Here is a 16,275-nt window from a genome sequence, read left to right on the forward strand (position 1 = left end):
TCTACATTATAAACTGCCCGTTGAACCAATGAACATATCGTTAGAAACAAGCATTAACATCATGGATAAAGAGTTTAATAGATTTCAAAATATCGTAATACTTACAAAACAAATACACATTAAAAGCACACATTTGCGCATAAGTTTTAAATAATTAACACACTTTCTCTTCATCATTAACTGCTAAAAATCTGAAATTTCGGAAATAAGTGGAATAGTATAGTTGGTTTGAAAAAGCACAAAACAAACGAATATACAAATCGCAAAACCAGAATATCGTAAAAATAAAATAAAAGTATCATCAAAATTGAAATAAAAATATTAACCTTTCATACAGGTTAATTTGTTTTGCACCAAGAACATAAGCACAATAACAAAATGAGATGTAACAAACATAAAAATAATATAAAAACACAAATACACAATGTAACAAAGTCATGAACATCACTCTTAAGATCTTTCATTTGGAATATATTTTAATCAAGTAGTTTTCAGATAAAATGTACATGAAATCAGATTGAAAAACAATAAAATTATACACACTTGAAAACACGACTGGAAGACTGAAATGAAAGCAGTTTAAAATATGGTATAATACTGCAATTATACATATGAATACGGTTGTCTTGCGACACTTAAAGGCACAACATGGTAAGTAGCATGCAATCTCTCGCACATGTTTTTAAGCTCTGACCAATAAAGATAGCATATTTTTAAGTTGGTCAGTACATGTATATCATCACAGTACATTGTTGAGCGCATACCGTTAAAGGGACTGAATATCCAAACAGATACAAAATAGATTCATAAAAGACAAGGGACACACATAATGACATATAAAACTTAAACGCATGGATATATAACATGTAACACAGATACAGTGAGCTATCATTCATAGTCTCTTTATTCATAGAAATGTCTTTAGATATTTTGTATTGATCATTAAACGTGCAATAGTTCAATCCAAGAAGAGGACATGTTTTGAATTACATCAAATACAATTTGATTAAATGGTCACATTTAGTAAGAGAACAATAACACTGGTCTAAGTTAACAAGTCCTGTGTCCAGAGGGAAAAGCTTACCAAACTTTGTATTTTTATCACAAAACTCAGACTTTGTCAAACACAAATTGTTTGAGGCCAATTTTGAATTTGACCTCTAAGTTTGACCTTTTGCCTTTCGATAAGTTTTCTTAACCCATTTATGCCAAGCGTCTAGAAAAAAGGCCTTGGCAAACAGCGTAGACCCAGATGAGACGCCACATGATGCTGCGTCTCATCAGGGTCTGAGCTGTTTGCTTAAAGGAATTTCTGTAACAAATATTGTAAATATAGAAATAAATATACTAAATATCCCTAATTTTGGAAATAAATTGATCCAATTTAAAATGATGGGAGCGTCCACTAGGCATAAATGGGTTAAAAATAGAAAGACAAATTACAAAGTCACGGCCTGGTCAATCTGTTGTATGGCCAAGTGTGAACTTTGATTTCTAGTGTGTAATTGAACTAAGAGGTAGGGATACGGAGTTTGCGCACGGAATGCCGTGTCCTCATTATTGGCTAAGTGGTAAGTTATCCAAAAAAAGCATGATGATTGACAGAAGTACAAAAAGTTGTGTTATGAAAAAAAATCTCTTTTAACTCTTATATTGACCTGGATCTAGGAGGGAGGAGTATAACATGCAACAAGACGTCTTGTAGTGGATTTCATTTAAGGTAAATTATTTCAAAATCTATAAATATATGGCAATTTTATGGCTGAGACAAATTTTGCAAAGTGATATTGAAACAAAAAAGCTTCTAAAACAAAAACAAAACTAACATGTATTGGTATAACAAACCACAAACACCATATTACAAATATTTACAGTATACGTATTGCATGTAAATAACATTCAAGAATAGTCGTTAACAACAGTTTGTTATTTTATATGTTTGGCTTTCAGATAGGGAATTGTGCATAGCAATTTGTATACGGCTTAAAAAAATACTATCACAAATCTATGAGTGCTATCACTATGCGTTAACAAGAAGTCGGGGTTCATATGGTTTATTACTGTACACAATACTTATACATAATAGCAACACCAACACAATTTAATCTAGATCTAACATCAATAATAGATCGATGTAAATAAATCAAACTGTTTAATATACTATAATGTCATGATAAAATCGAATTCAGGCAACCAAAACAAAACATACTTCTTTTTACAATAAGAGTACCAACTAATAAAAAGGTCTATTTAAAGGTCTATGTTATGTTGACAAGCTTGGTGATATAAGTTTAATACTAGTTCAGTTAGTAAGTGGAAAAAATTCCTTTGGAGAATTTTATATTATTAAAGGGCAATTACTCAGAAGCACTCAGAACTGGCAATAGTTCTAAAAGAACCTCATGAAACTTAATGGTTATCGAAATAAGCCAAGATTAAAATACAAAATATAACGAAACTTATTTATGAATCAATTCAAATGGTTTGAATCTGAGGACAGGCAAGGTTAATTTGACAGTTTATTATTTAAAGCCAAACTTCATAAGTGCCATTGGTTATATAGCTGGTTATCGAACATGGCCAAGATATTATGCTTAGGTTTCCATGATGATCCAATGGTTGTTGATTGGCCATGGGCTGTTTGACAAAAAAAAGAAAAAAAAGTAAACAGCCTATTCAAATGCACTTAAAGAGCGTAATTCAATTTTAACACAAATTCAAATAAACAGAATGTATGAATGTATGTGTGTATTTCTTTTGACCTTGCAGTCAATGATAACCCATGAAAGTGCAAGCACTTATTTCCAATGGGGTCCTTTGGTTTTGCTGAAGAGACAGCAAGCAGAAGAGACAGTATTGAGATACAAGGAATCCGGGTGCGATACACTAGCACTTTACGAATAGATCCATTGGTTCTTTAACGTGCCCCGTGTATAGCACCGATACATGCGAGAATTACCTGGGTTTCATACCAGTACATCTCTAGTTGGGTGGGAAACACTTGAAGCATTAATGAAATTTCCAGTGCCCTGGCCAGGGATTGAACCGGGGACCTCTGGAATGGTAGACCAGAGTGTTACCACTCGACTACCGCACCCCTAAGGAACGTACAATGCTGATGTTCTGACCCAACAAAACAGTTTTGTTTATCAACATAAAAAAACACTTCACAAAAGGAAAATACAAATTTTACGTAATATGAATACTAATGATAACGTACAATATAATAACATACTATTGATATAAAGAAGTGAAACTCAAGTTGCTCCAGCAGTATTGCATTCCTATTAAACACACGTTTGTGGTACTTTATATATGGCAAGTGACCAGTGAATTGGTAAAAACAGTATTGAAACACATACTTTTTATATTATGGTATTATAAAGGACAAAATGTCGCTTTCAAAAAAAAAATAAAACAAGGGACAAAATTGTCACAAAACCAAGTTTTAATTGTGAAAAAAAATCTGATAAAGGGAGACAACTCAAACTGAACTTTTGAAATGAACAAAGAAAATTAACCCCCTTTGTAAGTTTGTTTTAAAATAAATCTATTTTTAGTCGTGGCGACCTTGACATTGGAGATATGCACGTGAATTATTTTTTTTTTGACCTTTGACCATGAAGGATGACCTTGACCTTTCACCACTAAAAATGTGCAGCTTCATAAGATACACATGCATGGCAAATATCAAGTTGCTATCTTCAATATTGCAAAAGTTATGAGCAACGTTAAAGTTTTCGGACGGACACACGGACGGACGGACGGTCAAAATTTGTGTGCGTATGGAAAGGCGTTGTCCATGCGTTACACATGCATACCAAAAATGAAGGTTATATCTCAAGGGACATAGAAGTTAAGAGCATTTTTCGAAACCTAAACGCAGATTTTGAAACCTAAACGCAGACCCCTACTTCAAGGTCAAGGTCACAGGGGTCAAAATTGTTGTGCGTATATAAAGGCCTTGTCCATATACACATGCATACCAAATATGAAGGTTATATCTCAAGAGCCATTTATGGCCATTTTTGACCTTTGAACTCAAAGTGTGACCTTGACCTTGGAGATATCGACGTAATTATTTCGCGGGACACACCGTCAAATGATGGTGAACAAATGTGCCAAATGATTTTAAAATCTGACAATGAACGACATAGTTATGGCTCGGACAAGCTCATTTATGGCCATTTTTGACCTTTGAACTCAAAGTGTGACCTTGACCTTGGAGATATTGACGTAATTATTTCGCGCGACACACCGTCCAATGATGGTGAACAAATGTGCCAAATGATTTTAAAATCTGACAATGAACGACATAGTTATGGCCCGGACAAGCTTGTTCCGCCCGCCCGCCAGCCAGCCAGCCAGCCAGCCCGCCAGCCAGCCCGCCCGCATTCGCCAATCTAATAACCAGTTTTTTCCTTCGGAAAACCTGGTTAAAGAAATCAAAACAAAGGTCAATCAGATCCCAAACATTCATGAAAAAGTAAATGGGAATAGCAAATAAAACTGCTAGTTAACACATTGATATCTAACCAATTAATCACACATACATAGTATACAAATTAATATTAGATCACATTTAAATGAACATATGTTCATAGGACGTGGTCCCCAAGATATTAAGTTGAAAACTCCACTTATATCAGGAAAATAATCTGACCTGAAATATGAAGGTGCGCAAATTAATTGATTGATTAATATTACTGATTAACATTGTTGTCAAAGCCAGCATTTCAGCGCTATTGGAAATGCATGCGCGAAACAAATAGAGAAAAGTATTATTTGCAAAAAGGGGTCATAGTTCAGATGTTTTGAGCATATCCTGACCAAAAATGGCGTTGCAAATACTTCACAATCTAGTTAATATTATTTAAATTGTATCTCTCCAGACACAATAACTGTTTAGTTACCAGTAGCACCAGTAAAACAAAACTGTTATTTTTTATATTAAGGGCCGCAACTCCGGTTTTTGACAAAACATCAAAATAAAAAGGTGCGTAAAATCACACTAGGGTTACTATGTTTAAGCCTCTAGAAGATATATCTTTTGAGTTACGCTCATCATAAGTAAATTGTGCATACTACAGAGATAAATAATTCAAGTTATGTCGAAAACTTATGAGCCAAAATATAAAGGTTCGCACGGTCTTAGTCGTTTAGTATGTATGCATAGTTTCATCCGTCTAGCAGCAATGTCATTTGAGTAACGGTTTACACGAGTTTATATTGTAGTCTTTCGCTATAAAGGGGGCCGTAGCTCCTTTTATGTCGAAAATATCTCAACCAAAATAAGAAAGAGGCAAGTGCATATGTTTGCTAAGTTTTATCCATATGACACAAATCATATTGGATTTGAGTTTCACGCGACACATACAAGTGGGACAGACGGAAAGAACAAGGTCAATTCTATTTTCCAACACCTCCCTCCCCAAAAAGGGGGGGGGGGGTATACAAAAGTTGAAAATACCAAACATTATATATAACCAATATTGGTCATCAATCAAATCCGGATATAAGTAAAGACTAGCATATAAAAATAAAATGTGGAGAAGAAAGTTACAGTATAGACACTTTTACATGTAAAAAAGGTTTCAAATCCCAATAAAATGCCGTCAAACCTAAACATGTTAATAATGCGGTCAGTTCCTTCATTATTGTCCTTTTAAAATTTAAATATTATCAATTTCATTTACTTCATTTATAAAAATTGAGCAAGAACAAGTAACCGTAGAAGACGAATTGCAGAAACATCTGTACAGTAGATAAGAAGCAGTTTGATCATGATAAATGAGCATACATTTGTCCAAGAAAAACATTTACATGTATAAAATACATATTCAATGCATTATCTCTGTCCATATAAACTTGTGTCCGATCATAGTTTTCCTGCAAATGTACTTTTAAGACAAAAAACGACACCAACATATATTCCTACGTTATTGTCATTTAATATATGTATATTGTTAATAAGCATGTTTTTTCATATTAATTTTTACCGTTCTTCCCATCCACAAAAACACAGAACGATAATACTTGGAAAAAGGCACAGTGGTATCCTGATTCGGAAATCTCAGTAAAAAGGCATGCCATCTGCAAATGCCTGTGCTAGTTAAACCAGTTCCATCTTTGACTTCACCAAACTGTTCTACAATAAAATTTACTTTAATTAATACAATAAAAACATATATTTACCACGAATCAGTTTCAGTTTCGTAGCATAAAAATGCAAATCTTGCCTGTATTCAGTTGTGACCAAGTATTTTTATTTTAAACATTAAATAAAACATACCGAAAGACAAAAACTGCATATACTGAACACTCAAACACGTGTGTCTGTGTCCTCAATATCTGTGTCACTTTCGGGTTCATATTTGAACTTTCCATTTGACCGATGAACAATTCTAAAGCCATCTGGTTCTTGTGGGTGTTCTACTTCCAACTGCTGGGGATCATTCAAAATGTCATCTTCTGAGTCAGTATCATTGTTTGTATCATTGTTTGTTGCTGCCTTTGCTTTGCCGTTCGTTTTCTGAAACGATTTCTTCTTAGCATGCTCTGCATCTATATGACCTTGTATGGCATTTCGCAACTAAAAAAACAAACATAATACAGTGTTTTTTTCATCATTTTGGGCATTGGGCCAGGTCCCTTTGTATAAGTAAAAATTGCAGCGTTTTGACTACAATAGTGTTATTGTTTTGCTAACAAATACTTCACAATTAAGAACAGAAGTGTTTTCACTTTTAACTAAGGTTCAACGTTTAGTGCTGGATGGAAGGGGAACTGAATGTTGAGATCCCAATTTTATTTTTTTTAAACCTAAATTAATGAAACAATATTCTATTTGTTTTATAAAATGTATGAACAATTATAACAATTGAGTTTACTTACTTCTTTCAGCGCCACCACCCCAATGAGACGACCAGTGTTGGTGACGTAGGCATGGTTCAGACCGAGGAGGGAAAATAAGGAGTGCACCTTAAATGAAAAACATAATTTGATACCAAATCAAGCACATGTCAGTAAACATCAAAAACTTGTAACCATTTATTTCTTCCTAGAAGCATAATGACTTTAATCAGGTAATGTTTAAATATTTTTTAAGCTATTTCTCATGTTTGTTACAAACATTTAATAAATGCCGTCTCTGTAAGCACCAATGTCCCCGATTTCTCTTTTTGACTAGAAAATGGGAACAAATACTGATTCATTTTTTATTTCTCGAAAATACGTTTTTTACACTTGTTATCAAAATGTCGGGACTTACAAACGTCAGGAACTTTAATAGTAATACAAATCTTATATTGCATATTTAATAACATTTGGAAAATTAGGGTCCAATAATAACATATGGGAAAATAATTTTTATTTAAGGACTGTAGCTGCCATACAAATCAATGAAGTGACACAACGTAAAATATTTGCGTATGTCCAAAGAAAGAGTATTTGTGGTTTTATGCATTTTAATAATTGTTTCCCGAGAACTTGCACAGAAAAGAAACAATCCATAAGAAACTGACATTTAAAAAATCGAAGACCAGTAACTACTTGAAAATTAAATAGATTGGAATACCCTGACAACTATAAGTTAAATAATAAATCATAAGTGTCGGAGATCTAGCGCGGAAACGTACAGTAGCATATTAATAATCAACGGGAAATAACTCCCTCAATGTATTTTTGACTGGAGTGAATTGACACAGAATATTTTGCATGTTGTCTTCACAAAAAACAGCGGATACCATGCTCAATGTTTAAAAGTGATCCCGTGACCTTGTTTTTGACCTGGCATAGCCAATCTTCGAACTTGGCCTAGACATCATCTAGATACAACTTCTTACGACGTTTGGTGAAGCTCGGATGAAAACTACTTGAATTAGAGAGCGGACACCATGCTCAATGTTTAAAACCCACTAAGTGACCCCGTGACCTAGTTTTTTACCCAGCATGACCCATTTTCGAGCTTGACCTAGACATCATCTAGATACAACATCTGACCAAGTTTTGTGAAGATCGGATGAAAACAACTTGAATTAGAGAGCGGAAACTTAATACGGACCGACCGACAGACAGACAGACCGACAGACAGACAAGCTCACTCCTATATAACCCCCTAAACTTCATTTGTGGAGATATAATAAAGAATATTTTTAAAACTGTAATGTATTTATACTACTTGATGTGTAGGTACATACCTTGTGTAATGAAGTCCTCTCTACCAACTGGAAGGGGGCCGGGTCTATCTGACAACCTTCCCATTCAATGGTTTTGGCCAGCTGATCTTGTTCCCAAGCCTCTTTCTACAAATGGATGTTGACCATTTGCATTAGTGTTTACCATATTCTTAACTTTCAACAAGATCTGGGGCATAATTATGTTTTAAACCAACTGTATTACGTGGACTAGGTCACTGAAATTTAGGTAAGTAATAAAGCTGGGGCTATTCGGTGAATAGTCGAGCTTATCAAGATCTTTGTTATATCAAACGTTCTATTTGTTAGTATTTCTCTGATGTTAACGCTTACAAGAGTGTGTTGAAAAATACATTTTAAAGGGTTTTAACATTAGTTTTAAATTTAGACGTAAAACTATTTTTGCTGATGATCCCATTTGCAATTCGTTGATATGTGTGTTTGTGTGCGTGACAATACTCATTTGAAAATGTTGCATTTATTTATACATGCACAGAAATAAAAAAGGGTTTTATCATGCAAATAATGCAATTTTGCAAATAAATTCAATTTTTAAACACATGCAAATACACTAAAAGTACGATCATGTGTAAATAAACAAACAAAAAACTATAACACTATCATAAGCAAAGAAAGTTAAAAAAAACTTACGAGAGGAGACGAGGATTATTATGTTAAAACAAAATGTGCATATTGCGTAAAAGTGGATGACCTTCAGAAGTGATAGTCTTTGTTGTATTTACCTGCATATGGTCAATTAAGTACATGACTTTAGTTTATTCAAAGAGTGTACATTTCATCAGTCACTAGTGGTTCACCAGTATATATAATTACATGTATTTCTGACAGCCAGTTATCCCATAGTATGTAGAGCTTAAGAAATGGTATAGTTCAAATTTCACAGATGAACAGGCGCATCATTTCCAACAGTCTTTGAAGGAGCAAATACTTATACTCTGTTCGGTACGTTCTTTAATTAAAGCCTTCAACATTTTAAAAGGATCCAACATGTATAAAATGAAAAAACACTTAAAACATTTTCACACTAAAAAGCTGCTGAAACAACATCCTAATCAAGAGTCCTTGTCTGTCCAGTTATTTAATTTACCCAACAATTGTTTAAAAGGAATATATTCGAGATTAAAATATAAGGTTTTTACCTAATAGTGAACAACTAAAAAAATGGCTGATTGACAAGCATACATCAATTAAAAAAATTGAAAGACACATGGTGTTATTCTGATTAATTCACGAATCGAGTGCCTATATCACTATAATGGACATCAGTTCACACTAAATAAATAAAAAATGACAAATTAATATGCAATACATTTCAGCAAAATATTTATTTAAAAGAAACAGAACAACAGTCCAACATAACCTACTTTGATCTCATGCATTACGTGTTTTATGCATTTAGACATTTTATTTTGCAACAGTATTTTAGCATGAGGATTGGAAATTAAAAGCACTACATGTCTGATTGAATGGCTCCATAAGACGTACGAAAAGTGTGTTCAAGAACAAATTTGTTAGAAGATACAACTTGACCAAAATTATTCGCGACAGAACCATGTCACATATACGTTAAACTTCAATAGTTTGTAATCAGTGTACTGTGATGATATCCATGTAAAGATTAGTAATAGTAACATTGAGCTTGTGTAGTCTAAAATAATAATACAAATAATATGCATAATTTCATAATAATTGCATAATATTTCTTTTAGGGGCTATTACAAAAAAGAAATTTTAAATAAAAAAGTAGTTTTTTATGTGTAATGATACTTATGTGTGCTTATCTAAGTAAAAACAAATTATGGACTGACAAACCAAAGTTTATTTCCTTTTGAAGTTTGAAAAAAATCCAATCCAGTGTTTATGTGGTTTGTTTTAAAACCTAAGACAAAAAATACCATAACTATAATTGAAAATAAATTCAAAAGATTATATAACTAGACTCACTTAAATATGGGGAAAAAAATTAATTCAGACTAAATTATTACAACTAAAGATGTTAACTTTATAAAAGATATATGGACAAAAACTGAAATATTCGGAAAGTATTTGCAATAAACTATGCTTATACACGAGATTACTATACATATAATAAAAATATATTAAGAAGATACATGACAAACAGAAATAACGAGGAAAATTTACAAATTTTACGAAACTTATAACATAACATACTGAAATAATAACAAAATAAAACTTACAAAAAGCTTTTCAAAACAAAAAAATCAGTTTTCTACATATACACTCAAACCACTGTTCAAGGTCTACATTCCACTTACATGTTTCCCTTCAGTTGTAACATCCTTAGAATCGCAGTGAAAAAAACCCATAGTATTGGGACTTGTTCCAAGGTTGTGTTACAGTTTAAAACAAATAAAAGAACTCAGTACATCAGAGGGGGGGCCAAAATTTACACTTATGACACAGACTCATATAGAAAATTCATGTTCGTTTATGAATGTAACCGACATAATCAATTGCTAACACTATAAAGCAATACAACTTGAAAACAATACATAATTTAGAAAGTTTCTGTTGCTTTCATAATGTATTTGACAGTACATTGTTTAATTATATTACGTATAAAATGCAAAGCATAATTTGTCAGATCTGATGGCCTAGTGGTTAAGGCCCTAAAGCTTTTAAATCCTAGTGTAGTGGTTATTGGACAGGCTGGTTAAACTTTTTATCTTTGTTTTCCTTCTTTAAAAAGTATTCTTGCTTGACACTGGGGCTCTTTAGTTTTATGTTTACCTATAACAATTCAGAGCATTAATGTATAAATATAAAAAATTACAAAATGCCCAAACCGGTAAACAAAGTACTTATAGTTCTTACTAGACTTTGTTTAAACTTAACTTTTTAAAACACCATAATTTAATGTTCTTGCATTAATAATGTTTTTTTCAGAAAGATGAACATTTATAACGACATTCAGGTCAATAAGCAAACATTGATAAGCTGTCCTTTCCTAACAATGTATCTGGAAATTTATTGATCTTGTTTTCGCAAATATTGCATGTGCCAAGTGTTTAAAATATACCACAACAAGCATTCTTTTTGTTAAATACATAAGATTATACTGAAAAAAAAGAGTATTTAAACTTTAAGTGATTTATTATAATCTACAAAAGAGAAGGAAATACACAAGGCTCATGGATTAAAAGTATTTCCCAGTTTTGTAAGAAACGAAGTATCAAATTAGTAGCCTACCTTGTCCTCTGACAGCGTTTTCACTTTCACTGGTTCAGGCGGCTGTAACATAAATAAAGGACAGACATATCATTGATTTGTCAATACCTTAGTATTGGAACTGAAAACTGTAAAAAATAGTAATAAAGGACTTGTATTATTTTATTTTTTTTTTGAAGTGGCGGGTCTTAATAAAATATTGTGTTGTATTTGCTGTGTAACACACTTAGCTCCAGCTAGTATTTTGTGATACGGGGGAGAGGACCACCTTTTGAACATTTGTGTGGAAATGACTGTAAGTAGAATTTATATATTTAGACATGGCTCCCAGATTGTGAAAAGAAGCAAACACTGCATGTACATACATGTCACGAATCACTTGCGTGTCTGAAAAAATCGCCAAGAACTTGAGAAAATATGTGAAAAAAAACAAGTGGAACGCACATGATATATTTAGCTCAAGTCACGATAAGTGCAATTGAAGGAAACCCTTTTGACAATTTTGTGAAAATAATTCACATATCTAAATATATGATCACAATAAAATAGTGTTTGGAAATACTCCTTAGTTTATGTGTGGCGCCCATATTGTGAAGTGAAGCGGAACAATAGGCACGTGACCTTCCAAGACACATATGTGCACTTTAAAAAAAAATTGTCCATGATCTTAATCCATATCAAATATACACAACTTTAAATTAAAATATATTTTTATCTCATACAGCAATGCTGTGCAATTAAATAGAGACTATACGATTTTGTCAAATATTTATGATTTTTTATAATATGTGTAAAAAACCTATTATACATATATTTCAATAAAAATTAAAATAAAAGTTAAGAAGAATATGTGTCGAAAATTACGAAATAAGTCAGATATTTAATTCACTTTATGAGCTCTAGAACTAAATTGAGCCGCGATATGTGAAAAGGGGAGTTAATGCATGTTTAAGTGTCATCCCAGAATAACGTTTGAAGTCCGCATTTGCTAAACAGACAGGGACAACACTTTCAGCCTTAACTGGAGTTTCACTAAGCAAAGGCTTTCTTTATACAAAAACATAATAAAAGCAAAAAGTGTCATCCCTGATTCGTCTATGTGGACTGCACAGAGCAAATTGTGACGACACTGTATGCACATGCATAAAGCCCCCCCCCCTTTACAGAGCATGGCCAAGTTATATACAAATCGAACCCTATGCTTATGACCCAGAGCAATATGAACATGCTAATTATGTTTGATACGTCAAGGAGCATTTGTGCCAATTTTATGATATGTAGAGCTACACAACTTTAATATCCACTTTTTACGGACAGTGCTAATCTATCAGCCGCAATTGTTCGTTGACAAATATTTGTCAATTAAAAAAGCTGCTGGTTGTGTAACAATTTCAAATTGATATGCGCCATTAAGAACCTTCAACATAATAACAAAACACTTACCAACATGACTTTTCTGGCCATTCGCTGAATGCTGTCTTTCTGTAACATAATGAGAGAATGTTAGTGATATTTTTCTGTCCCTGTTGCTTGAAAAAACATTAATCCCAATGTTGATTCTTTAGATCCAATTCATTGTAAATGTATGATCATCAATCAGGGGTTTGGCTTTCGATAAAAAATTATTTCCAGATGCGACAAATTATCAAAAGTGGCGACTGTTTGTTTTCAAAGTGACCGATTTCGTTTCTGTCAACATATGTGTGTGCTAATCTGTATTTCATGAAATGCTGTTTGGTACATTACTGGCGCATATGAAGTCTACACATTGCATATCGCCAGGCCCCAATGACATTGCGTGTGATCAGATAACTCACTAGCTTTTTTGGGGACATGAGAGTGGTAAAATGTGATAAAAATCTGACGTCAAAGCATCTGTTTCACAATTGGTTTGGCATAACACATACATTTTATTTATTTCATCTTCTTAAATCTTTGGTAATGATTGTGTTTGCAATAAACTGACTTGATTCAAATTGAAACTACAGATATCAGCATTAAGCATCCTTTTGTGTATTCGGAAATTCGTTTTATTCCAAAAAGAAGTTAATTTTCGCCATGAACAAAAACACTCTTTGTCTGAATATGATTTGTGAACATTGTCAGTCCTCAATCATGATAAATTACAACATGATCAGGAGGTGACAGGTGTTCCTACAACAAATAACGATATTGTTATGAAGGAGGTATTAGCACTCTGCAAGTATAGTTCTATTTTGAAATTGTCATATATTTTCGCAGACTCACTGATAAATGTCAACAATAAAGACATTCTATTTTATGAGTTAAAATAAAGTCATTAGATATATATTTTCAATTTTCAACAATTTTTGAAAGTTACATTTTAATAACGACAATGCAATGAAGTTTATGCTACTCCCTGGTGACAATGATGTTCATTCCGAATCTTAAAATTTGTCAATATAAATTATTATCACATGCCATACCCTGTTTCCCATGTTATATAACCATTACGAATAATTTTATCTTACACATGTGTAATATAATTTTTAAGCATTTTCATTGGCTTAGTTTTCGTTCGATTCATCAATCTTACTTTGTTATTTTGCTGAAATGTAGTTGCAACGTCAAATGACGCCACGAAATGTAAACATCATTCGGGATTTATCATTATGTGTGCGTAAATATTTAATTAATTTGCTCATTTAAAAGCATGTGATAAACAAGGGACAAAATTGTCACAAAACCAGGTTTTCATTGTGAAAAAAAATCTGATAAAGGGAGAAAACTCCAACTGAACTTTTGAAATGAACAAACAAAATTAACCCCCTTTGTAAGTTTTTTTTTTTTTAAATCTATTTTTAGTCGTGGCGACCTTGACATTGTAGATATTGACGTGATTCTTTCGTGCGGCACACCGTCCCATGATGGTGAACAAATGTGCCAAATGATTTTAAAATCTCACAATGAATGACATAGTTATGGCTAGGACAAGCTCATTTATGGCCATTTTTGACCTTTGAACTTAAAGTGTGACCTTGACCTTGGAGATATCGACGTAATTATTTCGCGCGACACACCGTCCAATGATGGTGAACAAATGTGCCAAATGATTTTAAAATCTGACAATGAACGACATAGTTATGGCCCGGACAAGCTTGTTCCGCCCGCCCGCCAGCCAGCCAGCCTGCCAGCCCGCTCGCATTCGCCAATCTAATAACCAGTTTTTTCCTTCGGAAAACCTGGTTAAAAAGATCTGACACTCGTTGTCATTACATACCATATTTTATTAAACTCGTCCAGAAAATTCGTTAGTAAGCTCGCCGAAGGCTCGATTAATAAATTATGGTATGATAGGACAACTCGTTCCAGATCCTATATTTGTTATTATAAATAATATAAATATTGACAAACATTGGCTCCAACTGAGTTTACGCGTCGACATTAAGCGGAAACAACATTTTTGACCCAATGAAACCTATGATCAGCTATCATCATCATTTGACATCAACATCATCAGCTCTGCATGACTGTATTAACCTTATGTTTTTCTACCACTTTCCTTTTTTTGTTAACGGTATGGCGATATCATAAGATTTAAAAATATATCATTGAATACATCTAAATTCGGTGCCAAAATTTCACGTAATGTGCAGCATAACCATGTAAACAAGACTATTGCCAAGCAATATATATGTCCCCTACCGGCTCCACCATTGTCAGATTTTTGTATATATGTGTTGCCATAGCAACCATAATTTTTGACGTAGGCAGAAAATGAAATTACGTGCATAATGTCCATATTGCCATCTAGCCATGTTTCAAGTTTCGTGAACAAATATGAAGAACTTTTAAAGTTATCGCAGGATCCAGAAAAGTGTGCAGGATCCACCATTTTCAGTAGTATTTCTAGTCTATTTGTTGCCAAAGCAACCAGAAAGCTTGACGTAGGAACAAAATGAAATGACGTGCATAATCTCCCTATTGCCATCTGTCCATATTTCAAGTTTCATGAAAACATATGAAGAACTTTTAATGTTATCGCAGGATCCAGAAAAGTGTGACAGACTGACGGACTCACGGACACACAAAGCGCAAACCATAAGTCCCCTCCAGTGAAACCGGTGAAACAATTTCATCTACATCATCAGTCAAGTATTTAGGGGTTACAATTGATCAAAATTTGTCTTTTACTTCTATGGCAGAGTCAGTCATCAAGAAGGCCAATGCAAGGTTAAAGTTTTTATATCGAAAAAAGGAATTTTTATCCACAGATACTAGAAGGCTTCTAGTCATGTCTTTAATTCAGTGCCACTTTGACTTCAGTTGCTCTGTTTGGTACACTGGTTTAACTCAAATGTTAAAAAACAAGTTACAGGTCACCCAAAATAAACTTATCAGGTTCATATTAAATTTACATCCTAGGTCTCACATTGGTAAAGAACATTTTACTAGACTTAACTGGTTGCCTATTGAAAGTCGAGTAAACCAGATCACACTTTGTCATGTTTTTAAAATAAGCTCTAAGTTGGCTCCGCTATATATGGAAGATAATTTTACTCCAGTCAGTAATATTCACAATAAGAATACTAGGTTCAGAGTTAGAACACAGTCAGACTCTCCTAATACTGATCTAAACATGCATGATTGCAATAGGTATGCCATTCCAAGGGTCAAGGGTTCTGACAAAAAGTCATTTGCTTTCAATGGGTGTACTCTCTCTGGAACTCTCTTCCTCAGCATATCAGAGATGCCAAAAGTATTCCATCTTTTAAACACAGTGTTAGGGAGCATTTTTTAAGCCAGATAGATTTTTAATGTGCATCTCTTTAAGATTTCTTACTGTTGATTTAACTTGAATGTCAATATAGATAGATTTATTGTGTCTTATCTAGTTGCTGTATGATTA

The 16,275-nt window shown here is 33.3% G+C and overlaps 1 protein-coding gene across 5 annotated transcripts in view; it reads right to left on the bottom strand.

The window, feature by feature from the left end:
• Positions 1 to 59: 59 nt before the first annotated feature.
• Positions 60 to 16,275, bottom strand: part of LOC127841178 (chloride channel protein 2-like) — a 113,878-nt gene continuing 97,662 nt past the window's right edge. For 4 of the 5 annotated variants that reach the window (XM_052369824.1, XM_052369823.1, XM_052369821.1 and 1 more), the window contains 5 exons: positions 12,849 to 12,887; positions 11,427 to 11,468; positions 8,199 to 8,303; positions 6,895 to 6,981; positions 60 to 6,592 (listed from right to left, as the gene is read on the bottom strand). In XM_052369824.1, coding sequence (XP_052225784.1) covers positions 6,323 to 6,592; positions 6,895 to 6,981; positions 8,199 to 8,303; positions 11,427 to 11,468; positions 12,849 to 12,887 — 543 coding nt within the window. In that variant the 3' untranslated portion in view covers positions 60 to 6,322. The remainder of the gene's footprint in view (positions 6,593 to 6,894; positions 6,982 to 8,198; positions 8,304 to 11,426; positions 11,469 to 12,848; positions 12,888 to 16,275) is intronic. The other variant, XM_052369822.1, reaches the window with a different exon arrangement.

Source organism: Dreissena polymorpha, chromosome 8 (assembly GCF_020536995.1).
Source record: "Dreissena polymorpha isolate Duluth1 chromosome 8, UMN_Dpol_1.0, whole genome shotgun sequence".
Classification (NCBI taxonomy): Eukaryota; Metazoa; Mollusca; class Bivalvia; order Myida; family Dreissenidae; genus Dreissena; species Dreissena polymorpha.